At 44.6% G+C, this 24,560-nt stretch overlaps 1 protein-coding gene across 6 annotated transcripts in view; it reads right to left on the reverse strand.

The window, feature by feature from the left end:
• The window catches only part of LOC135212618 (tigger transposable element-derived protein 1-like), a gene marked incomplete at its 5' end in the record, with an annotated part of 202,256 nt that overhangs the window by 32,520 nt on the left and 145,176 nt on the right, over positions 1–24,560 (reverse strand). For 3 of the 6 annotated variants that reach the window (XM_064246205.1, XM_064246204.1, XM_064246203.1), the window contains 1 exon segment: positions 9,931–9,959. In XM_064246205.1, the coding sequence (XP_064102275.1) occupies positions 9,947–9,959 (13 nt within the window). 6 annotated transcript variants of the gene reach the window in all.

A 24,560-nucleotide genomic window follows, 5' to 3' on the forward strand; every position in this document is an offset into this window, starting at 1 on the left:
AACAGCGGGAACAGCGAGAGCGGCTGGGCCAGCAGCAGGAACAGCGGTAGCGGCAGGTACGGCTGACAAGTCGGGCGACCCAGGAGGCTTATTTTCAGCCAATCAACATCCTGGGTACTGGAAGCAGGTCCAAGGGGAGCTTTTCGGGCAGTGGAAGTCTGGGGTCAGCAGCACAAAGAACCCAGGTGGAGGTGGCACACCCCTCCTTTGATGCGGCAGCGAGCGGCCTTTGCACTGCGGCTGTCGGTGTTACCGTAGTTACATGCGGCGTATATACCACAAGATGCGGAGGGGCAGCGTACCCTGGGGTAGTAATTGTAGTCGTTGTGGTGGTCACACTCCATGTGTGACCGCCCCCGACCCCGCCAGCAGCTGAATCAACCCCTGGATTACTGGGCACGCCCTGCAGTCCCAGTGACGCCCACACCTGCCCAAGGCAGTCTCCCACGGAAGGTGCACCTGCGAAGCAACAGTCGGGTCAGTTTGAGGGGTACCCTCTCGCTTGGGGGGAGACGAACCCCACCCAGAGCGGACGGAAGACCCCGAATACAACTGGACGTCTGGGTAACGAGCGCCCTCCCTCCACACTCGACGGATCGAGAGAAGAGAAGGACTCCGAAACCAACCCCCCCACAGGGAAAGGCGCGAAAGATGGGGGCTGAGAGGGGGTAGGAAGGATGACAAGGTATCCGTCACCAAAGGAGTCGCTGGAGAGCTTTCCGACGACTCCTTGGCAGGCCTAAGCTTCTTCCTACCCTCATACAGAACCCACTGCGCCTCAGACCAATTCACACAAGTAATACATGGCTCGGTCTGAGAGCCATGTACATAAATCATGTGGATCTACGTCAATGAAGGAGCGAAATCCGGCGCATTTACACCCCTCCAGCCCGGGACACACTCTACGGGCGGGCGACCGGGGGGCGTGGCGAAAGCTCCACTTCTTGATCCATAATAATAATTAAGTTTCACTTAATAAACAATGAAAAAAGGAGTACTTACTGATTTCTTTCACAACCAAAACAAACCAGTCAAAGGGAAAATACAACCAAAAGCATACGACGAGTAGCAGGCAGAGAGCGATGGCGAACGTCTTCACGCACCACGGCCGAAAGCAAAAGTGATTCTTCACCTCCCAGGCGCGCGGCGTGCGCACTGTCGGATAAGCAGTTTAACTACCGTTCTCCCTTGTTCGAAGCTTACGACCGAGGGTTTGTATTACGTATCGGAACAACATAAGTTTGCATTTAGTTTCTTGTTCTTTGCTACCAAACCTTAAGGTACAGGTAGTCTTCAGTTATTGGCAGCCTAGGTTATCAGTAATCTGCTTTTATCGCGCTTGTCTAGTTTTTCAGAGGTTTTCGGTACCAAAATGTGTCAATTTCCAGTTATTGGCACTGATAATAGAGTATTGGCATAGATACAGTAGTGCCTCAGGTTATGAAATTAATCCATTCCGAAGCAGCCTTCGTAACCTAATTTTTTCATATCTAGAACTACGCTTTACATGTAAATTGCCTAATTCGTTCCAAGCCCTACAAAAACACCACAGTAAATTTTACAATAAAGCTAAATTGACCAATAAACAATGAAATACAACAATTTGGACCATTCAATACCTAACCTTATGGAGGAGTTATGGAATTCCATTTTACGTCAGAGAGAGAGAGAGAGAGAGAGAGAGAGAGAGAGAGAGAGAGAGAGAGAGTAATTGGTGGTTGGATGGTTAACGACTGAATTGGCTGTTGGTGAGTTCTGGGTTGTCTGCTGGTGCTGCTGGAGTTGATTGTTAGAGTTCTGTGTTTTGAGTCAGTTTTTAGCAGCCTTTGGTGAGAGCTGGTGATAGACAGTAGTGTTGGCAGCAGTCTAGTGAAGGCATTGAATTCGTTTGAGTTGTGTTTTGCTGATTTGTTGTTGTATTGTTAAGTTTGGTGTTGTTAGTGGGTGTGTGTGTGTTGCCTTTTTGTGTGTGTGTGTGTGTTTTTTTTTTTTATTGTTTGAGCAGTGGTCTTTTGTTGTGTTGTTGAGTTCCTTGTTTGCTGTGTTGTTGAGTTGTGATTGTGTTCCTTGTTTTTTGTGTTGTTGTTGAGTTGTGGGGTTGTAGTCCTTGGGTGTTGTGCTGTTTAGTTATGGGGTTGTGTTGCTGGGTTGTTGCTGTTGGTATCTCAATGACCTCGACCATTGGGCAGCACAACATAGCCTGGAGTATATGGAGCTGGGTGTGTAAATGTGTTTGTTTTTTGTTGTTGTGTGTGTTGTCAATTGTCCTGCTTGTATTCTGTAGTGTAAAGAGGAAAGTGTGACTGAGGGTGGGCTTGGTAGCCAGATAGATTAAGTTTATGTGGGGGGATTTGCCAATTGCTTTTAAGCTTGTTATCCTGCCACATTATTTATTGGCGCCCGAACAGGGACTGTTGGTGCGGCAGCTGCAGGACGATTGGGGTAGTGAGTTGTGTGATTGGTGGAGAAAGTGAGGATGGAAGGGTTGAAGGAGATAAGAGAGGCTGAAGGAGGAGAAAGTGGAAATGAAAGAAGAGGTGAAAGGAGCGGAAGAGAGAATGGTTGAGAAAATGGACAAAAAATTTGGGGTAATGATGAATGCAGTGCAAGAGATGATGCAGGAAATTAAGAAGGGATTCATGGGAGAAGGAGCTGTAGGAGGTAGGCCTACTGGGTCTTGTGACGGGCCAGGAGTGGTAAAGAAAGTGTGAGAGCGAGTGGATGAGAGTACGAGTGACGAAGGTGATTTGGTTGTGATAGGTAAGGGAAAGAAGGGGAAGACACAGGATAAGGATAATCCTGAGGACAAGAATAAAAAGGGGGCTAAGGAAAAGAAGAGGGCTAAGGGAAAGAAGGTTACTAAGGGTGATACACAGGATGAGACTAGGACTGAATACATTGGGGAAAGGGTTGAGAGGGATTCAGATAGTGGTGAGGGGAAACAGGTGGGTAGAAAGGAGGGTAAGAAAGGAGGGTAAGAACAGCGTAATCAAAAGTATGGACGCGAGTATGGAAGTGGACTCGCTGTATTCGGAAGAAGGAAAGAAAGGTCAGAATGGAAGTAACGAAAAGTGAGAGTGAGCAGGAAGTACGAAAGGCTGTGAATATGAGAGAGGTACCCCGATGTGCACAATACGAGGAATATGGTAGTAGGGACATAGGGGACTTTTTTTTAATGAATATGAGAGGTATTGTGAGGCAAAGTATGGGGATAACAAGAGAGTCTGGGCAAAAGAGTTAGGTAGCTTTTTGACAGGATTTTTGTTGAGTATGTATGGGGTAATGATGAGTGAAGGGAATGTGCCATATGAGTGTGTAAAAGCCAGGATTGTAGAACAGGCAATGAGAATAAAGAGTAGTGTTAGATATAAGAGAAAGCATGATTTTGAAGAGGCAAGAATGAATGTTGGTGAGTCATTGTCGATGTATGTGTGCAGGCTTGGAAACATTAGCTAGGAAAAAGTTTGGGGACAAAGGGATAAATGAGTGTAAGGAGTTAGCGCGAAAGCTGTTGGCGACGGTACCAGAGAATTTATATGAAATTTATAAATCTAAAACGTAAGGGAAAATGCAATGGACGAATGAAAGGTTGACGTGGGACGACATTTTAGAAATAGGGGAAGATTACGAGTTAGATAAGTGCACGAAAGAGAGTAGGAGTGTTAGTGTTAGGACTGAAGTAGCTGAGGTTGTACCCAAGTTTAAAAGCTATAGGGAGGCAGTTTTGGAAGGGCCGAGGGGAATGGCAGAGCGAGTGGTTGATACGAGCGTTAGGGCAAGTAACTTGAGTGTAGTTAGCCCTAAAAGAGATAGGAGTGCGAGTGTTGGAAGAGTAGGGTCAGTTAGTTGTGAGCGAGAGCAGCAGTGTTATAGGTGTGGTAAGCCAGGACACAGGAAGAATGAATGTTGGTGGGTGTTAGGAGTGTGCTTCAGGTGTGGGCAAATGGGGCATTTGGTGAGTGAGTGTAAGAAAGATAGGGATATTAAATGTTACAGGTGTGGACAGGCAGGGCACATAGCTAGTGGATGTTGGGGTATCCGTATGAACATGGTTTGCGGCAACTGCGGGAAGAACGGGCATAATGCTAGAATGTGTAAAGAACAGCATGCGAAGTGTGTTGAATGTGGAATGGAAGGTCACGTGGTGAGTGTGTGTAGGCGAAAGAGGATGAGTCAGGCTGGGAATTCAGGAAACTAAATGAAAAGGGGATTCAGTTGGGTTGGTCCTCTAGTGTGCGGCAGTATGTTCGGGAGAATGTGATGAGAAAGTGGTTTGGGATGAATAAATGTGAGCCGAGCATCAGTGTACAAATGGGTCTGGGAGATTGGCAGTTAGTATTAGTTGAGTATGGAAGAAAGCGTAAGAAGGTGAGGAAAGGGAATGAAAGGGAGAAACGTGAGCTGCATGATAGAGGGGTTAGTGTTAGGGTAAAAATGGTGGATAAGGCGTGTTATACAAATGACTTTGAGGGGAGGAATGATACATATAGTGTGTGTGGGTTTGAATTGTCAGGGTTTAGTGAAGTTTCACCAGGAAGGGAATCAGGTGGTAAAGATATAGTTGGCAGTATGAATGAGTTTCTTCGGGAGTTTGGCAGGAGTGTAAATGAGGTAAGTGATTTGGTGGCAGAGTTACGAAAGATATTCAGACAAGAGTTAGGAGGGGTAGATGAGATAGTGAATGGGATTTGGGAGGATGGTAGTGAGGGAGATGGTGACGGTAGTCTGACTGGATGTGGTCTGGGAGAAGTTGATGGCGGTGTAACCGAGTGGGTATATGAGGGCCCTCAAACAAGATCCAGGGGGCTTGCATCCGAGTATCCGTGGGTGCTGCGGAAGGCTATTTAGTGTGGGCGTTGTGAGTGTAAGGAGACGCTGTCAAATGTAACAGGGGAGGAAATATGGAGGAGTTATGGAATTCCATTTGGATGGCTAACAACTAAATTGGCTGTTGGTGAGTTCTGGGTTGTTTGCTGGTGCAGCTGGAGTTGATTGTTAGAGTTCTGTGTTTTGAGTCGGTTTTTAGCAGTCTTTGGTGAGAGCTGGTGATAGACAGTAGTGTTGGCAGAAGTCTAGTGAAGGCATTGAAATTTTTTTGAGCTGTGTTTTATTGATTTGTTGTTAGTTATTGTTAAGTTTGGTGTTGTTAGTGTGTATGTGTTGCCTTTTGTTGTGGTTGTGTTCCTTGTTTTTTGTTGTGTTGTTGGGTTCCTTGTTGTTTGATGTGTTGTTGAGTTGTGGTTGTGTTCCTTGTTTTTTGCGCTGTTGTTGAGTTGTGGGGTTGTGGTCCTTGGGTGTTGTGTTGTTGGGTTGTGGTGTTGTGGTTCTTGGTTGTTGTTGTTGGTGTCTCAGTGACCTCGACCAGCGGACAGCACAGCATAGCCTGGAGTATCTGGAGTTGGGTGAGTACATGTGTTTGTTTTTTTGTTCTGTGTGTAGGTATAGGTCAACTGTCCTGCTTGCATTCTGTAGTGTAAAGAGGAAAGTGTGACTGAGGATGGGTTTGGTAGCCAGATAGACTAAGTTTATGTGAGGGGGATTTGCCACTTGCTTTTAAGCTTGTTATCCCGCCACGACCAAACCGTGATTGTAGTACCTGTAAATAAAGTGTATTAGTGTAAAGGGTACAAGAAATACTGTATTTACATGTACGTACGTATGTAGTAAAATGTGGAATCTTACCTTTCGAGTAAGGCGATGTCCTAAAGTGGCGACAGAGAGAGGAGGACGACAAATGGCAGAAAACATGAACACTTAACTTTACGAAACACATTAATAAATGGCAGAAAACATTAACGCTTCACTTTACGAAAAACTTAAAATTAAATTTCTTTTTTTTTTTGGCCTTTTCCTGTTTTAATTTTTTTTTTACTTTTTTACTTTGTTTTTAACAAATTTCAATTGCTTCACCACTTCCAATTTTTTGTTTTTTCATATCACTTGGACCTTTCTGTTTGCTTACTACTAAAGGCCTCTTTAAAAAAAAACTATCCAAGGAAGATTGCTTCTGCCTGCTTTTCAAAATGTTCCTGAAATGACTCAGGCAAATGTCATCAAACTGCGCAAGCATATGACCTGTGTAAGCCTTTTTGGGGTGTCTCTTTTCTACCAATGTTTGCACTTTATGAAAAGCAGCTAGAACATCCTTAATTTCTGCCGTTGTCATAGGGTCCTCCTCCTCCTCATTGCCACTGCTAGAGAACTCTTCTTGAATGACGTTATGTTGCATGGCCTCCAACTCCTTCAGGTCATCCGTCGTAAGCTCCTCTTGGTGCTCCTGGAGAAAGTCATTGATGTCGGCCTCGATGACAACCAGCCCCATGGACTTGCCGAGTGCAACGATTTCGTCAAGATCTGGTTGCGAAACAGTCTCAGGATCATCAACTATTTCTGAACCTGCATCAGCTTCGCCCAAGTTGAATCCCTCAAAGTCTTGGGCAGATACGGCATCTGGCCAGAGTTTCCTCCACGAAATTCAAGGTTCGCCTCGAAACCTCCTGCCAAGCTTGATCGATGAGTCGGATGCATATCACGATACTATATCCAACAGGGTGAGGTTTGTGGTATCAGTGATGTTGAAACATCTCTTGAAAAGATATTTTGTATACAGCTCCTTGAAGTTTGATATCACTTGCTGGTCCATGGGCTGGAGGAGAGGGGTGGTGTTAGGCAGAAGATAAAGAACCTTGATGAAAGAATACTCCGCTAGGATATCTTCCTCGAGGCCAGGAGGGTGAGCAGGGGCATTGTCCAACAACAGCGGACATTTCAGAGGGAGGCGCTTCTCTTCCAAGAATTTCTTCACTGTCGGGCCAAAACACAGATTTACCCACTCGGTGAACAAAAGTCTTGTTACCCAGGCTTTCGCATTAGACCTCCACATCACCGAAGTTTCTCCTTTAGCACTCTGTGGGCTTTGAAGGCATTAGAACAAAGTGCAAGCGTAAGCCTGTCTTTCATAGGCTTATGCCTGGGAAGCTTCTCTTCCTCCGTGATGTACGTCCGATGAGGCATTTTTTCCAAAAAAGGCCAGTCTCGTCACAGTTGAAGACTTGCTGAGAACTGTAGCCTTCCTTGATTGTCATCTCGTCGAACGTCTTAACAAAGGCTTCGGCAACTTTCGTGTCCGAGCTGGCAGCCTCCCCATGCCACACCACCGAATGGATGCCAGTCCATTTACGAAATTTAATAAACCAACCCCGAAAAGCCTTGAAGTCTGGGGTTGCCTTCAATGTCCCTTCTCCTGTGTCATCTTCGGCCTGAGCACTCAGATCACCGAAAATGGTGCTGGCCTTCTGGCAGTTGCTGTCTCAGTTATCGTATCGCCAGCAATTTCTTTGTCCTTAATCCATACAAGAAGCAGCTTCTCCATCTCATCACGCACATGGCTCCTCTTGTTGGAAAAAATAGTCACGCCCATGGAAGGTGTTGCTGCTTTGATGGCTTTCTTCTGCTTTAGGATGGTGCCTATTGTCGACGGATTTAGGCCATATTCCTTAGCAATCACACTCAATCGCATGCCAGCCGCATACTTCTTAATTATCTCCATCTTCGTCTCCATAGAAAGCATCCTCTTCTTTCTGTGAACTTCAGCAACATCCTTGGGACCCATGGCTAATAACATAAGTACATACGCAATTAAGTTCACACACAACACGATAAAGTAACTTACAGTACAAAGAAAGCGAAATCACTAATACAAATATACCTTAACCAACGAAATCTATGTGAATGAACAAATTCCAGGTGTATGATAACTCTGCTGCAATGAAATGGTCGAGGAACACCTTTACGTAGGTGCATGATGGGACAGATGCTGAACCAATAGGAGAGCAGGATCTTACGGCGGTGATTACCATCAGGAACCAATGGGAGAGCGGGAGGATGGTGGAGAGTCTACCGAGTTGGAGGCGCACTTGTTTTAAAATTGTTCTTGGCGGCCCGGGCAAATCTCGGACTTTACAGTACAGCCTTTCGCAACCTGAATATTTTTGTACACAGAAGCAAAAAAACCTTCGTCTTTGCCTTCGTAACCTGGATTTTACCTACGTAGGGACTTTCGTATGTAGAGGTATAACTGTACATACCTAACAAAGGTGCCATTAACCGGTTATTGACACCATCAGCACTGCAAATTGCCATTTTCAGTTATCAGCTATTTTTGTTTATCATCAAACGGAACCCCCGCTGATAATTGGGGACTGCCTGTATTTCGAATAAAGAATGGGGCCTTGAAACTTGTAACTTGACCCCAGACCAGAAATGTTTCTGGGTTGTTGCGATTAAAATTCTAGAGCTTTTTGTCACAAGTCAATTTCTTAGTAAAGTTCCTAATAAAAAAAAAAAATTTAGATGTAGGAAAAACCTATTTTTGGCAGTGGCTGTTGAGTCCTCAAAACCTATCCACTTCCCTGACGAAAAGACATGGGAACTGGGTAAGGGATTATCCTGCATTGAGCAACAGAAAGTAACAGCTTCTTGGTTAATTTCTGGTTTTATTTAAACAATATGACAGACCATATGTGCATAGCTACTTGTTCTTCTTGACATAAGTAAACTGCGTTCAGCATTCACTGAGGATAACAGAAATTGCCCTCTTGGCCTGAGTTCATTTACACTCCACCACATGCTGAAATGTTATCATTAAAACACAATACCCAGCCAGAAGACCAGCTAAAAGGGAATTCTTTGACATTAGTCTGGTCACCATGGAGCTCCGGTTAGACCATGGAAAGGGTAACTCCTTGAGGACTCAACAGCAACTACCATAAATATGTTTTCCTATGTCAAAACCTTTTTTTTCAGTATTTATTGTCAATTCCAAATTTTGATGGTTCCTTGGGATGACAATCAAACTTTTGAGAAGCCTTCTCTTATCACAAAGAGCACTATTAACGCTAGATCCATTAATACTCATGTTCCTAAAAATAAAAGCTTGCACAAGGGGCCTCAACTTTTAGTGTAAGAAATCCAGTCATCCCATAGCTAATTTTCCTCATGAAAATTAATTTTAATTTCATTAATATTTCCATGTGATCTGAATGTTCCAGATAAAAATCAATTATGAGTCATAATTGGTTTCAAGTGGAATACTAAATTTCTGGTCATTTGTTTACATTCAATTCCTTTTATGTTAGATGAATGATTAAATGCTTGTTCTTTAAATTATTTTGCAACATCCATAGCATTTGAATTGCTCTTTGCAGAATATTTAACTTCTCAAAATTTACAGTGAGGAATTAAACCTAAAGACAGGAGGACATGCAGCTGGTGAAAATATCAAATGTGTGCTAACAATAATAAAAAAAGATAACTATCCTTAAGACTTCAAAACATTTTAATAATCAACAAACACAAGATAATCTTCAACCCTGAAGAAAAGCTTTATAATTGGATAATCAACAAGTATCCTAAACTTATAATCTTCAACCCTAAAGAAAAGCTTTATAATTGGATAATCAACTGGTATCCAAATCTTGATAAAAAAAATACTTATATGTACTATGTATTCACATACATACTCCTTGGTGCTACCACCAAAAAGTAGCACTGAAACCCCCTGTACTTGAGCTATCTCTGCACAATGCACGAGACATTAAAAGAATGGAATTAAAATCCCAGTTATATGATAAATGACAACCAGGACAAAAAGAAAACACACACAAAACCTGACAGTGCTACTACTGAACAGTCTAGGCAATGAAATGTTATGTGTAACACAGATAAACAACAGAATGAGTCAGACTCAAGGGATGTGAGAATGAAAGCACAGAACCTGCCTACAGCTGTTATTTATTTATTTATTTTTTATTCATAACAACTATTGTCTAAGCATATTATGTGACAAAAAAAAACAGGCAACACAAGAAATAGGTTTGTTGTAAAAAAAAATCTATCTGGACTATACTAATACAGATAACTTATACTTACCAAAGTAGACAAATATCTAGCGACGAGACCTGGGAAGGTAAGTTTGTGTGAGAATGTCAGGGCTTATAGTAGTTACCTTTCGTAAATACTCTAGAGAATTTAGGTACTGTGTAATGAAATACAGTAGTAAGACACTTTGGTATAGTAAAATGCATAAATATAAAATTAATGTAGCAGAACAGTAAGGTACAGTATACTATATGCACAGAAAAGAACACTTAAACACAATAAAATTTATGTACATGACCACATATATGAGTTGTGAAATAATTTCCCTTTAATGAAGTTTAGAAAACTATATCCTTTTTAGAACACAAGCAATTGCTTTACAGATGACCTTACTTGCCAATGGTGTGTGTGTGTGTGATATGAATTAAGAGGAGAGCCAGATACTACATAGTGGTTTAACTCTGAGCGCTACAGGGTGTATTCTACATCCTGGGATAATATGTAACAAAAATGTCTCATATAGTTCCCAAACCAAAACGTACTTTGCCAGGCATACTAGAGGGATGGAGAATATTCATCAAGTGGCCCCAGCATCAAGCTGGCATACTTCAGAGCTTCCTTATACTGCCAGAAGTTCACTGTTAATCTGCATGTGATATCATAAACAATTGCCCTTGCACATCGTCATGTTTCACTCGTCAGAACTGTTATTTGAACGTGTTTTGTTGAACATTTTAACATAGATTTGTGGATCACTTACTTGGGTTTCAATTTATTCTTGATGTCAAAAGGTATATTTCTCATTTTTACCATGAAAGATTTACATCACTGTTTTTACATATTTTCAATTCACCTCTCTCGCCACCCATTAGGCATTTCAAACCAAGACAGTGTAGGCGTCCTATGACTCCCCCTCATACGATTTTGGGTGGGGACAGGAAACCGTTAAGGCACAAAGACAGGTCATGGGGGAAAATGGTCCACTGCTTGGATCCTTCATAGGCCTAGCTCTTAAGACTGATTTTACTGTGACTCTTTTGCTGGTTATATTAGCTTCTTCCAGACAAAGCCGATCCCTTGTGCTACCGAGAAGTCCTGCCTGACCCCAGGTCATGTGACTTGGGCCTGACTCCTGCTTAAACAGCCAAACAGTGCAGATGTGCCTGCAACTGCTCTGACAGGAGCCCCTTTGACTACCTTACGGTGGTCTGTAGTCCTTTTCTAGCATCAATCTACATGCACACCAATATAAGATATCTCCAGAAGTTGCAAATTCCCCCAGCCCCTGTTTCTCTCAGTAAAATTCACTCACTTTCTTTCCAATATTCCAATTTTCCATTCTCCTTAAGCAAATGCCTTTGTGAGTCCAAACAAGCATATTTCCCTTGTGACTTGTTCTAAGCTACATTAAGCTACTCTTAGATAATAACCACAGCTTTCCCACCATAGTGAATCTGTGCTAATTAATTTAATAATAAATTCCCTCCTTCATGATTAAGTATTTCATATGAGAGAAAGTCTTTGTATGGTTAGAGTAACCCTGGAACTCTATTCCAGGTTTTCCTGGAGTCCTGTTTTCCATGTTCCTCACACCTTGCCCAAGTTCTTACCGTTGAAGATTACCATATTAAGTTATAAGCAAATTTGCATGGAGCAAGTAAATCAAGCCAGTTTCAAAAACAGCAAACTAATAATCTCATATTCCAAGGCAGTAATGTCTTGTTTGGTGTAAGACTTTTAATTGTACATTGATCATATATGAAACAAACCTTCGATCTTAACATTAGGATAATACTAGCACCAAGCTGAAAACCGGTAGAATGAATAAAAAAGGGATTTTGGCTTAGGAAAAATCTATTTCTGGGGGAAGACCTGTGTCGCCCGGTGAAATGTCCCTATAGCACTCATTTCTAGGTATAAATAAATGCTAAATATACCAGAGAAAAAAGCCATATGGAATGCTGGAGTTACTACCCCCAGCTCGCTCACCCTCATAGGATGTCGGTATAGCACAGGGGCGAGTGGAAGCCACTACCACAGGTACTTTGCCAATTAGAAGTCTCCTCTCAAAATCCCTTGATAGAGAAGTGCCATTACAACGTCTACCTTCCCCTCGCTACTACTACTACCTCTGCCAGAAACCTTCATTCCTGGAATACGCACCTAAGCTTGGGCCAGCTAAAGGGTGGGGAAAAAAGGAAAAGAGAGGGATGGGTTCACCGGGCGACACAGGTCTTCCCCCAGAAATAGATTTTTCCTTCGTCAAAATCCCTTTCCTGGGTTCGACCTGTGTCGGCCGGTGAAATAGTAGCGAGAATTGGCCATACAAGCTTGGTAAACCAAAAACTTATATATAAGGAAAATAAAAATTTTCTTAGAATTATTGTTTTAATAACCAAGGTAAGAATAGTAAATTGCAAATGGTTAAAAGCAACAAATATGACCAAACCCATACTATCCTGGGAAAAAACAACAGGTAATGGACATAAAAACAAATATAATAATGAACTATGTACATGTACAGGAGTGGGTTGATGAGCAATCCAGGCCGGAACATAAGGCAGAAAGGCAGGGATTACAAACGAGGCAAGTAGGTGAGAGTGAGTACCAAAAGAAAAATAATAGCAAAATAAAAGAATACAGATATAGAATTATATAACTAGGCCATATCAGGGGAGACAATGCTCCCTGCAGCCACTGCCAAATATTTAAGGGCCTCTAAATTTTTCAGATAGTGGCGTTTAAATACTGTTAAGGATTTCCAACCCGTATATTTTTTAAGATCCTCGAAGTTCATATTATGAAAATAATTAACTGAGGTAGCCACTGCCCGGATATCATGGACATAAGGGACTGAATCCGGATTGGCTTGTTTAATAAAATAAAAAATTTGTTGTCTGATTGCCTTCAAGGAAATGGTTCTACCTTTCTCTCTAATAAAAAGAGGACCTGAAGACCTTTCAGAAGTTCTGCCCAGATAAGATTTTAATGTAACAATAGGACATAATGATGGGTCCTGTGGGAGAGGAACAATCTTCCATGAAGACCACCTGTTTTGTGGGTCTTCATTTTTTGCTAAGAATTTTCGATCTGGAGAGAGCAGAACTTCCCCTGACGGAAGGAAATCAATATGATTTGGTTCTCTAGAGAGAGCCGACAGTTCAGATACTCTGGCGCCTGAGGCCAGACTCATTAAAAATATTGTTTTCCTGAGAAGGGTTATATATGAGCATGATTCGTTATCAGTATCTGAAGCCAACCTGAGTACGTCATTTAAAAACCAGGAGACTGTGTAAGGACGGTCCACCGGTCTCAGACGAGCACATGCTCGAGGGATAGACAAGAAGTACGAATCTGTTAAATCAATATTAAAGCCAAACTGAAAGATTTTCCTCAAGGCAGATTTAGTTGTAGTAATAGTACTAGCAGCTAGGCCTTTTTTGAACAGAGTTCTAAAAGATGAAATTGCCAGATTCGTAGTCATCTTCTGGACATCTGACTCTTTTAGAAAGATGGCTAGCTTCCTTACTGCTGAATCATACTGCCTGAGTGTTGATTCTCTTTTGTCTGACTCCACGAACAGGATGTTTAGTGGGTCAATACTAGCATCCTTCTGTGCCGCAAACTTCATGAAGTCCATAAAGTTAGGGCTTTAAGAATTCTTGAGGAAGCTTACACAGTCCGAGTTTGTACAATTTGAGTCAGTTTTGGGTTGGGAATCCGTCTGGGACAGAGTTTCAACTCTAGTAGAAGAGGAAACCAATTGCTCTTCGGCCAGTTGGGTGCTACCAATGCTATCTGTCCTCTGAAAGATCTGAGTTTGAGTAGAACTTTCAGCTAAAGGTTTATTGGCGGAAATAGGTAAATCTTCTGCCAATTGTTCCAGTCTATGGACATCGCATCTGTGGCGTGAGCCAGAGGATCCAGATTGGGAGCCCCATAACACAGAAGTTTGTGATTGGACTCCATGGCGAACAGGTCTACCTGAAGGCCCGGGATTTGTTGGCAAATCCAATGGAATGATTTTGTGTCCAAGGACCACTCCGACTCCAGCAGAGTTATTCTGAATAGTGAGTCTGCAATGACATTCCGTACTCCTGCCAGGTGAGTAGCTGACAGGTGCCAATGATGTTTCATTGCCGACAAAAATATTGCAATCATCACATGATTTATTTGGCTCAACTTGGAGCCCCCTCTGTTTATGCAATGAACTATCACTGCACTGTCCGAGACTAGTCTGATATGAATGTTCCTGACTGGAGCTAGTCGTTTCAAGGTCAGAAAAATGGCCATTGCCTCTAGTACGTTGATGTGGAACTGGCGGAATGTATTCGACCACATTCCTTGAACCTTCTTGTACTGGGAGTAGCCCCATGTGGACTATCAGAGACAGCGGGGGAAATCGCAGTGGTACTGATTTGGAAAGACTCCGGACCTCCGTCCATGGGCGCAGTCTTTTCTTTAATATTGGCGGAATCAAGGAGATTTTGTCTCTGAACTTGTTGTTGGCTCTTTTCCGCCAAACTCGATTGATATCCTTCAGTCTGGCTTTCAACAGAACATCTGTTATTGAAGCAAACTGAAGTGAACCTAAAATTCTCTCTTGGGTACGACGAGAAGCCCGTTGGTTCTTGAGGAATTGTCTCATAGCTTTCGCTATCTCTCTGCGCTTCTTTGGCGGAAGAAATAGTTTGTGTGTGGTTAGGTCCCATTGAATTCCCAACCATTGAAAGCGAGATGCCAGAATGAGACAGGACTTTTCCTTGTTTATCTGGAAACCCAGGTATTCCAGGAATTTTATTACTTTGGCTGTTGCCTTGCGACATTCCTCGTCGTTGGTTGCCCAAATGAGCCAGTCGTCTAGGTAAGCTACTAACATTACCCCCTGAGCTCTTGAGTTCTTGAACTACTGTCTCTCCTAGTTTGGTGAATATTCTGGGCGCTATGTTGAGCCCGAATGGTATGACTCTGAACGAGTAAGCTTGTTTTCCTAGTTTGAAGCCTAGGTATGGAGAGAAGTTTCTTGCTATCGGTACATGATAGAAAGCGTCTGTAAGATCGATAGAGGTGGTGACGACCCCACGGGGAAGTAAGGTCCGCACCTGCGAGACAGTTAGCATGCGGAACTTGTCGCATTGAATGTATGAGTTGAGACGGGACAAGTCCAGAATCACTCTTCGTTTGTCCAAGTCCTTCTTCGGTACACTGAACAAACGTCCTTGAAATTTCAGGTGACTGACTTTCTTTATCGTCTTCTTTTGAAGAAGGTCTTTGGCATAGTCTAGAAGGTCTGTCGTTGGAATCTGATGAAAACTGACTGGTGGAGGAAGCCCTTTCTTCCATTTCCACCCCAGACCTTTTGATACAATACTGTCGGCCCACGTACTGAAGGCCCAATGGTCCCGGGAGAGGTACAGTCTCCCGCCCACCTGCAGAGACTCATTGACTGGTTGAGGTCTTACTTCCTCTGCCTCCTCTGAAGCCTCTGCCTCTAGAGCCAGCTCTCTGCCAGAAAGCACCTCTGGCTCTGCTACCCCTTGCGTGTCTATTAAAGCCTCGAAACGCCCCTTGTGTTTCAAAGGAGGCGTTCAAAGCTGGGGAAGTTACAAGGGCAGTTAAACTCGCAGGGTGTTGAGTCGGTTGACTCTGCAGCAGAACAAACTGTTGTTGTGGCTGTGCCTTAGATGACGAAGGCTTGCTGATCTGGGAGACGAACTGCCTGTACTACTGCCTGAGACTGAGAGGTCTGGAAAGGCTGGTACTTCCTAGGCCTCTTCCTACTTTTGGATTGTGGTCCGGGGGTCTCGAACTTCCTTTTGAAGGGAAGTCCCTAGCGGACACAAAGGTTCTGGTTAGCTCTAGCCGCTTCGCTGAGGACGCTGTTAACCAAGTCCTCAGGAAAGAGGTTGGCACCCCAGATTGACGCCTAATGAGCTTGTTCGGCTCATGCCTGATGGAGGCATTAGCAAAGACATACTTCCTGCAGGCTCGTCTAGCCACTATAAAATCATACAGGTCCGATTGAAAAGCCTGCAGTAGCGACTTCAGGAAGTCAGGACCCGGAATAGAGGCTCATCTGCGTTAATTGCCCTGCTCAGCCTGCATCTTGCTTCGAATTCCGCCTTAACCACGGAGTCCGGAATTCTAGGCAAATGTTCACTGAATTGTGTGGAGGCACACTCCGGGTCGAGTTTTCCCACCGTGAATGTTGCCGGAGCGCCAGCCCAACACTAGATCTCTGGGAAAGAGCAAAGAGGTAGCCTCCGTCTCTTTTAGCTGAGGCATAGGTTTGTTCTCCATTCCAGCTTGCAGCGTCAATTCTGCAATCTTTGACGTGCAAGGAATCGGGACGTCATCCGGTGCTACAAACATGGTACAGTGGTACCTCGAGATACGAGTTTAATTTGTTCCAGAACCGAGCTCGTAAGTCAATCGGCTCGTATCTCAAACGAATTTCTCCCATTTAAAATAACAAATAAACATGTATAATTAACAAATACATAACAAAATATGAAATAAAGAAATAAAAGAGTTATTTAGCATAATAGTCTTACTTTAGAGACAGACGAGTGCGGCTAACGAAGGTGAACGGCGAGGAGGAGGGAGGGGGGAAGGGATGTAGGCACTCAAGACATGTACGTAAACGGCACATTTTTTAGAGCTTAAAACTATTTTCGTAACTTTAAAACTAAAACTACACTTTCCTTATTTCAAATGAAAGAAAAACTTAAAACAATGCACTTAACTTTAAACTTAAACTAAGCTTAACATTTACGTAAATTTAATTATCACTTGTTTTTGCCTTCTTGGCTGCACTTTCTGTACTTTCACTCGCAGCTCTTTTCAATAAAAATGTATCCAAAAAACTTTGCTTTTGCCTGCCTTTCAAAATGCTTCGAAAATGTGACAAACAAGTGTCATTAAAAAGCGCTGAAGCACGACCAGTTGCCACTTTTTCTGGGTGTTTCTTTTCAATGAAATTTGACAGCTTTTCCCACATTACCAGCATGTCTTTAATTTCACCTGTAGAAATCACTTCCTCCGGCTCTTCCTCCTCCTCACTCGTGTTAATCTCTTCCAGAACCTTCGTGTGTTGCATCATCTGCAGCTCCTTCAACTCCTCAGTTGAGAGTTCCTCCTCATGTTCTTCGACGAGTTCGTTGACGTCAACCTCATCTACCTCCAGACGCATCGACTTTCTGAGAGATACAATCTCCTCCAACTCTTCTTGCTTGGTCTCGGGCTCAAACCCTTCGAAATCTCTTTCTGCAACAGCATCAGGCCATAACTTTTTCCATGCAGAGTTCAACGTTCGTCTTGTTACCCCTTGCCATGCCAAGTCAATGATACGTAGACAGATCACGATGTTGTAGTGATCTTCCCAAAACTCTCGAAGGGTTAGATTTGTGTTTTCCATCACTTCAAAGCAGCGGCGGAACAAGTGCTTCGTGTACAGCCTTTTGAAGCTGGAAATGACCTGGATCCATCGGCTGTAGGATTGAAGTCGTATTGGGTGGGAGGTAGAGAACTTTGATAAACTGGAACTCCTCCAGAATATCATCTTCAAGACCAGGTGGGTGGGCTGGAGCATTATCAAGGATGAGCAATGCTTTCATCGTGAGTTTATTTTCTTGCAGATACGTCTTCACTGCAGGGCCAAAGACGAGATTTACCCGGTCAGTAAAAAACTGCCGCGTAACCCATGCCCTAGCATTGGCGCGACATAACGTGCAATTTTTCTTTCAGTATCTTGTGCGTCTTGAAGGCTCGAGGATTTTCCGAATGATAAACTAGCAGTGGCTTCACTTTACAATCACCGCTAGCATTTGCACATAATGCAAGGGTCAGACAGTCCTTCATGGGTTTATGGCCTGGCATCATCATCTCCTCTGCTGTGATGTAAGTCCTCCGTGGCATTTTCTTCCAAAATAGGCCCGTTTCATCGCAGTTGAACACCTGTTATGGGATGTAGCCTTCCCTCGCAACAAGCGCAGCGAACTTTTGGATGTACGTATCGGTTGCTTTCACGTCTGCACTCGCAGCTTCGCCATGCCTCACCACTGAATGGATGCCAGTTCTCTTCTTAAAATTATCAAACCAGCCATGGCTTGCCTTAAACGCTTCTTCTGATGCCTCTTTAGAAGTTGATGCTTCTTTCTTCACTAAGTCGGCATAAATATTCCGTGCCTTCTCGCATATTACCGTCTCCGTCACTGTATCTCCTGCCAGCTCCTCTTTCACCCACACGAGCAGAAGCTTCTCCATTTCCTCGTGGATATTTGTCCTTAATTGGGAAAGAATTGTGGTTCCTTTTGCTGGTGTAGCACTCTTGATGGCATCCTTCTGCTTCAATATCGTACAAATTGTCGATGTACTACGGTCATAGATCTTTACGAGTTCAATCACTCGTGCGCCACGCTCATGTTTTTCTATTATTTCTTGCTTTAGTTCTATCGACATCATCCTCTTCTTCCTGTCACCATTGTCCTTAGCACTCACTTTCTTCGGCCCCATGATAACGCACAAAAAAGTTCAGTAATCACGCAAAAATCAAGCAAAAAAGAGTACAGCGCACAAGATACACTTTGATTCAAGCGGGTAACACGTGCGAGTGAGCGAGAGATGCTCTCGGATGATGCTCGACCCTGCGCGCCAACTAGCGGGACGCTCCGGAAACACGGCTCGTATCTCGGATTTGGGCTCGTATCTTGAACGAAAATATGGCCAGAGCTCCGGCTCGTATCTCAAAAAACTCGTATGTTAGGCTGCTCGTATCTCGAGGTACCACTGTATAGCAACCTTTGTGGGGCGTCAACTTGGTGTTGACGCACTCCCATTCCGTGAGGGTGCAGACCAATGCTGACTGAGCCTGATCCCTAGGGTAGATAACTCTTTCGGGACCTTGTCTACTTTGACCAACGCTTCCTCGGCTAGTCTAGCGTAGCCCAGGAAGGGGAATTGTAGGCCCGGCGGGAAGAACTCATAGTCTTTCACGGGCTGGGTTCCGCAACCTTCAATTGTAAGCTTGCCCTCTGAAAACGGGGCATGCAGAGCCAACCGCCATGGGTTGCTATTCTCGAATGGCGGAAGCTTGGATGCGTCCGGCATCGCAAAGGACTGCGGTGTGTTTCCGGAGTGGAGGAATCCGGTCACCAATTCCTCCTGGGCTTGTAATCTCTGGGTCAGAGACATGATGGACTGTCCCGATGTCCCTAGACCTGAGGCGAGTTGAGTGGACATCGATTGAAGTCTCGAGTCCACTACTTCGCTCATCTTCTGCATGAGAAGAGTGGCGAAAGCCTCGTGGTCGAAGCCAGACTCAGCCAGTCTGGCTTTGGAAGACTTAGCTCTCGACCCCTTGGGTGGGGGAGTAGCTTTGGCCGAGGAAGTCGAAGGCTTGGGGGCCGATGACAACCTGGCGGAGTCTGCCGGGGAAGGCTTGGCTGGTCTACCCACCTTCGGCAGAGACTTCGTCTTCAAGGTTTTCACCTTAGGGATTACCGAGCCCGACCTATTCCAAGGCAAAGTAGACTTCCCAGGGAAGCCCTGAAAGGAAGGAGAAGAAGAAGGAGTTGGACTAAAAGAGAGAACATTAGTCCCACGACTACCTGCCTCACTTACCTCCCTACCTACGTCCTGTTCCTCGGTGGCCATAGGCTCTCGGTGCAGGCTGATGGCCGCCACCTCCTCTGTCACGACATCACACAAGCCCTCTTGGTCCTCCGGGGGGTTTGGGTCTCCTGGCAGATTCGCTCTATGATGGGAGCCGCTACTCCACCGGGTACTGCTGCTGAAACCTGGGCATTGGGGTAGAAGAGGGTGCACATCTCCTCCGACAGCACGTAGGGTTGGCCGGCTCCTACGTTTCTTCCAAACCCCCCTAACCAGGCCTTAGGGGCCGACATCGAGGAGGTCTTGAGCACCAGATCAACCAACTCATCTGTTAAGATCCTAACCAGGTCGTAACACACCGTGCAGGCTTCCGGGTGCCAAACTGCGCGTCCCTCCAACTGGATGGCGCAGCTGGCATGAGACTGGCAGACCTCATGCCCATACGGCTTGTACAGGACGGCTGGACATCCCACCTCCTGGCATTGGACCATCTGTAAGTTGGAAAGATACATGAGTATCGTCAAATAATGCTGCCGGAGTTAATTCTGGCGATATGAGTACACTTGCACTAAATACTTAACCAGCTAAAGGTAATATCAAGTATAAACTTCAACTTACTTGTTATTAATAAAGCTCTGGATGTCTCCGCCTGCTCTGGAATCCATACTTGGGAATTGTCAAAGCTATAATCGGCGGAGAGGGCCTGATACGAGCAGAACAGGGAAACAAGGCAAAACCTAAGCCTGAGTCTGATCGCATCGGAGTAGAGTAGCAAAGCCTAACAGACTGGAGGCACATTCTCTGAGCCCAGTTCCGCCCCCCACCGGAGTGGGCAGCAGCTATAACAAGGAAGATGGAAACAGAGCGGTGGGAACAACGGTACGTAGAACTCTGGTGTATACATTCTGGCGCATGTGATGGTAGACCACACTTCGCCGGAACAAACACAGGCCCGGAGGCATACCAACAGAAGCTACATAATAAATTTCTTAATACTAAGCTCTGAATGTCTCTGCCTACTGCGGAATACGTAATCTCGTCATCGCAATAGCTAAAAAGCGGGGTTGGCCTGATACGAGCAGAACAGGGAAAATAGGTAAAACCTAAGCCTGAGTCTGATCGCACCGGAGAAGAGTAGCAGTTCCAAGTCAATAGAAACGCAGCTCTATGCCCAGTTCCACCCCAACTGGAGTGGGAAGCAGCAATAACATAGAGAAGTACGGAAAACAGAGCGGCGGAACAGCGGTACGTAAGATCTGGCATCTAGTCTCCTGGCGGGTGTGATGGTAGACCACACCTCGCCAAAAAACACACAGGCCTGGAAACATACCAACAGAGATTACATAATCCACTAATCCCCCAATCTCCGCCGACTAATCCCCAGGACCGAGTTCTACGCTCTAGCTGTCGTTCGTCAGTAGGATTACTTGGGCAGCAAGCTAACAAGGCAGCGCCGGAACGAGTCCGGGACGGGGAGTGGAGTGTCTAGAGGAGAGTGGACAGGTCGTGATCGCCTGGCCACAGCAACCAATCAGTGGAAACCACTTCTCGAGAAGCCGTAACTAGCCTACCACTAAAGGGGGCAGAAGACGGTAAGCCAACTGACACCCTAAAGGGGGCAACGGCCTAGGCTACACTCAACAAAGACAATTCATAAAATAATTGATGAGGAATTACAGGAAGAACTGCGAAAAGGGTGTGGGGGGGGGGGGGGGGGTGTGGGGGGGGGGGGGGGGGGGGGGGGGAGGGGGGGGGGGGGGAAGGGGGAGAGAAAAATGCACCCAGTAAGATTCCAGCCCAACCCTCCAAAAACGGTATATAGATCCGGTCAGGTAGGCTAGGATGGCTTCTATAAGGACGTCACGAAGAGGACGCTTAGAACCTAACTCAACCCTCCAATCTGGTAAGGCAAGATAGGCCTAGGCCCAACAAACATGACAAAAGAGAGACTCTCTAGTCATGGACCACCCTCCAAGCAAACATATCTGCCTGGTCGGGTGGAGGTAAAAGGAGTCACTAAGGGTGGAGGGATATACAAGACCGCCTGGACTACCCTCCAAAACCTAGCCTAGGTCTGGTCGGATAGGCCAGGGTAGAACATTGCAAAGAACTTCCAACCTCATCAAATAGTAATACAATTATTTGACTAGTTTTATCACAAATGCATATAATTATGAGCATTATTGACTATAATCGAAAACTAAACTAGAAAAATACATGCATGAGTACCGCAAAAGAAAGAGGAATCTTCCCCTCCAAAAATAAACTGGCGAACCGCTAGGCTAGCCTAGGATGCCAAAAACACAATACTCGTGCATAACGTATGAAGCATAAACCGTACGCACGAAAGGGAAAAAACGCGCTCCTGAGGGACTAATGATAACGAAAAAAAGCCCTAAATGCTAATAACGTAAGACAAATCGTAAAAAACAAAGCCTCAGAATACGTCAGGAGCGAGACAGGCCCTATAATAGGCTAATATCGTAAGGATAAAACCGTAAAAATAAGGCTCTCAGAATTCGTCAAGAGCGAGGATGATGAAAAAGAAAGCGAAAACAGTAGCCTAAATAGTGAAGTGCTAAACGGTAGATAAAATACATCTCGAGATAAAAACTGAAAAAATCACGCACGCCCCCAGTCATGCACCCAAAATGGCGGATCGAAAGAGCGTCATACCCGGCTCATATGGACAAAAGGACTTAAAATAAGGGCTAAAATTGGATGCATCGTGCCCCAACGTGTTAAAAAACATGATGCTACGCAAGAAAACACTTCCTGGGAACAGCGAAAAACGGCGCATGCAGACACGGTGAGTGCTATTACAGGAACGAAGGTTTCTGGCAGAGGTAGTAGTAGTAGCGAGTGGAAGGTAGACGTTGTAACGGCACTTCTCTATCAAGGGATTTTGAGAGGAGACTTCTAATTGGCAAAGTACCTGTGGTAGTGGCTTCCACTCGCCCGTGCTATACCGACACCCTATGAGGGTGAGCGAGCTGGGGGTAGTAACTCCAGCATTCCATATGGTTTTTTTCTCTGGTATATTTAGCATTTATTTATACCTAGAAATGAGTGCTATAGGGACATTTCACCGGCCGACACAGGTCGAACCCAGAAAAACTTGTATGATCCAGGGACTACTGGCATCTGTACCAGGTCATGGGGTATTGTAGTTCCCAGAATGCCCTTGGCGTCCCGTGACATATCAGTTACTTTCCTACCACCTTTAAGATAGTATGGGATTACTTTCTATCTGTTTAAAGCCGGTTAAGTTGCCCGTTTAATTCTTATTTTCCTTTTTTTCTCTCTCTGGGTGATCTCAGTGTGGGTGTGATCTGCTAGGTGTGTGTGTGTGTTATCAGATATAGAGAATTTTGCTTCACCAAGGGAAATTTCTTCGGGATCTCACAAGAGACAAAGGAAATGCCCTGGAGTGAGTGGTTTTCCTTGTTCAAGATTTTTAACATCAGTATCTACGGATCTTCATCCAACATGTAGTAGGTGCAGGGAAAACGTATTTACTATTACTAATCCTTGTTCAGTTTGTCATGGTTGGTCGATGGAACAATGGATGAAGTTTTATGGGAAAGGCAGTACAAAAGAAAGGGGACGCCGCCATCTTTAGATGACCAAGCGTCGTCGGCTTCTTTTGTATCGGCGATACATCAGACTGCTTCATATGTTTCGTCACCTGCCTTTGATGTTTCCCATATCCCTTCAGTTTCTTCGAACGATTCATTATCGGAAACTCCAAGAGAGGTTCTGGGTAATTTTATGCATAATTACACTCTGTCATTCCTGGCAGGGAGAGGGGGAGCATCGCCATCTTTGTCTCAGATTTCAGCCCCTGATGCGCAGAGGAAGGAGGGAATATGGTTGGCATTAGGCCTACCAGGCGTACCAACCTTAGTAGGGTTGCTATCACACTATTTGGCGTAACGCTTCCACCCAGGTCAGCTGACTATGAATGTTCCACATTCTCTTGGCCTGCAATTTATGGGAGCAAATCCTACAGCACCGACAACAACGTCGATGTTTCTGGCAATGCAGAACTTTGGAAACAGTTCTGCAGCACACACAGGGATACCAGCAGTAGCCGCTCAGTCTCTCCCTACAAGCGTGGTGACGTCACAACACACGGGCATGAAAAAGCTTTCGTTAAAAGGTCAAATAATAATAGAGTTGGTAACCTCTCCCGATAGACCGATGGAAGGCATTGTTCGCCTCAACAATAGGAGATCAAGGCCAACTTCCCCGACGGCCGTTGGACATGATAGCCCAATGACCTTGAATAATATTAATAGAGATAGAGGAAATTAGTTCGGTTTCGCGAGAACCGTCATCTTGGAGGAATAGACGGAGTTCTCGCTCTAGATCTGCGAGCATAGCAGCAGTTAGGCGGTCACGTTCTCCTAGTGGCTATTCAAGATCGAGCTAATATTGGCCGTCAGAGATCATGACGCACCCAAACGTTTGTCAGAAGATAGAAGTCAACTAGCTTCTCCTGCAGCCGAACACAATACGTTGGAATCAAAGGAAGGGGAAAACCGGGAGTTTCTGGCTTTGTATGCGGAGGTGGTTGATTTGATTCGACAATTCAATAACCTTTCGAGGAGTCCAAAGACACCTGCCAGTATACTTCCTCCAGGAATCAACATGATATTTGGACAGAAAAAGGATACGAAGGTGTCGTACAAATTACCTTGCTCAGCTCATGCGGAGTCAGTTTTACAGCATGTCAATGCACGGATTGCTGGAAAGGATAACTCGTTAAGATCAAATAGATCATTTAAGTTTATTCCCCCGCTATTAATTTTTATAACACCTGGCTTGTGTCTCGTATGGGTTCTTCCAGCCCACACCATATTGATTCCCTGTAAATTTTGTAAATAAAATTATCTTAACGTAATCTGACTGGATTGAAAGGCGACCTTCCATTCCCATTGATAGAATTGTTCAAGGTAAGTTCCACTCTTATTCCCTTTATGTAATTATGTGTGAAGTTCTGTATAGGGCCCCTCAGGCTCTGCTATTGCAAAATTCTAAATTACCTTCATCCTAACCGACCCCCA

The sequence above is a fragment of the Macrobrachium nipponense genome, chromosome 41 (assembly GCF_015104395.2).
Source record: "Macrobrachium nipponense isolate FS-2020 chromosome 41, ASM1510439v2, whole genome shotgun sequence".
Classification (NCBI taxonomy): Eukaryota; Metazoa; Arthropoda; class Malacostraca; order Decapoda; family Palaemonidae; genus Macrobrachium; species Macrobrachium nipponense.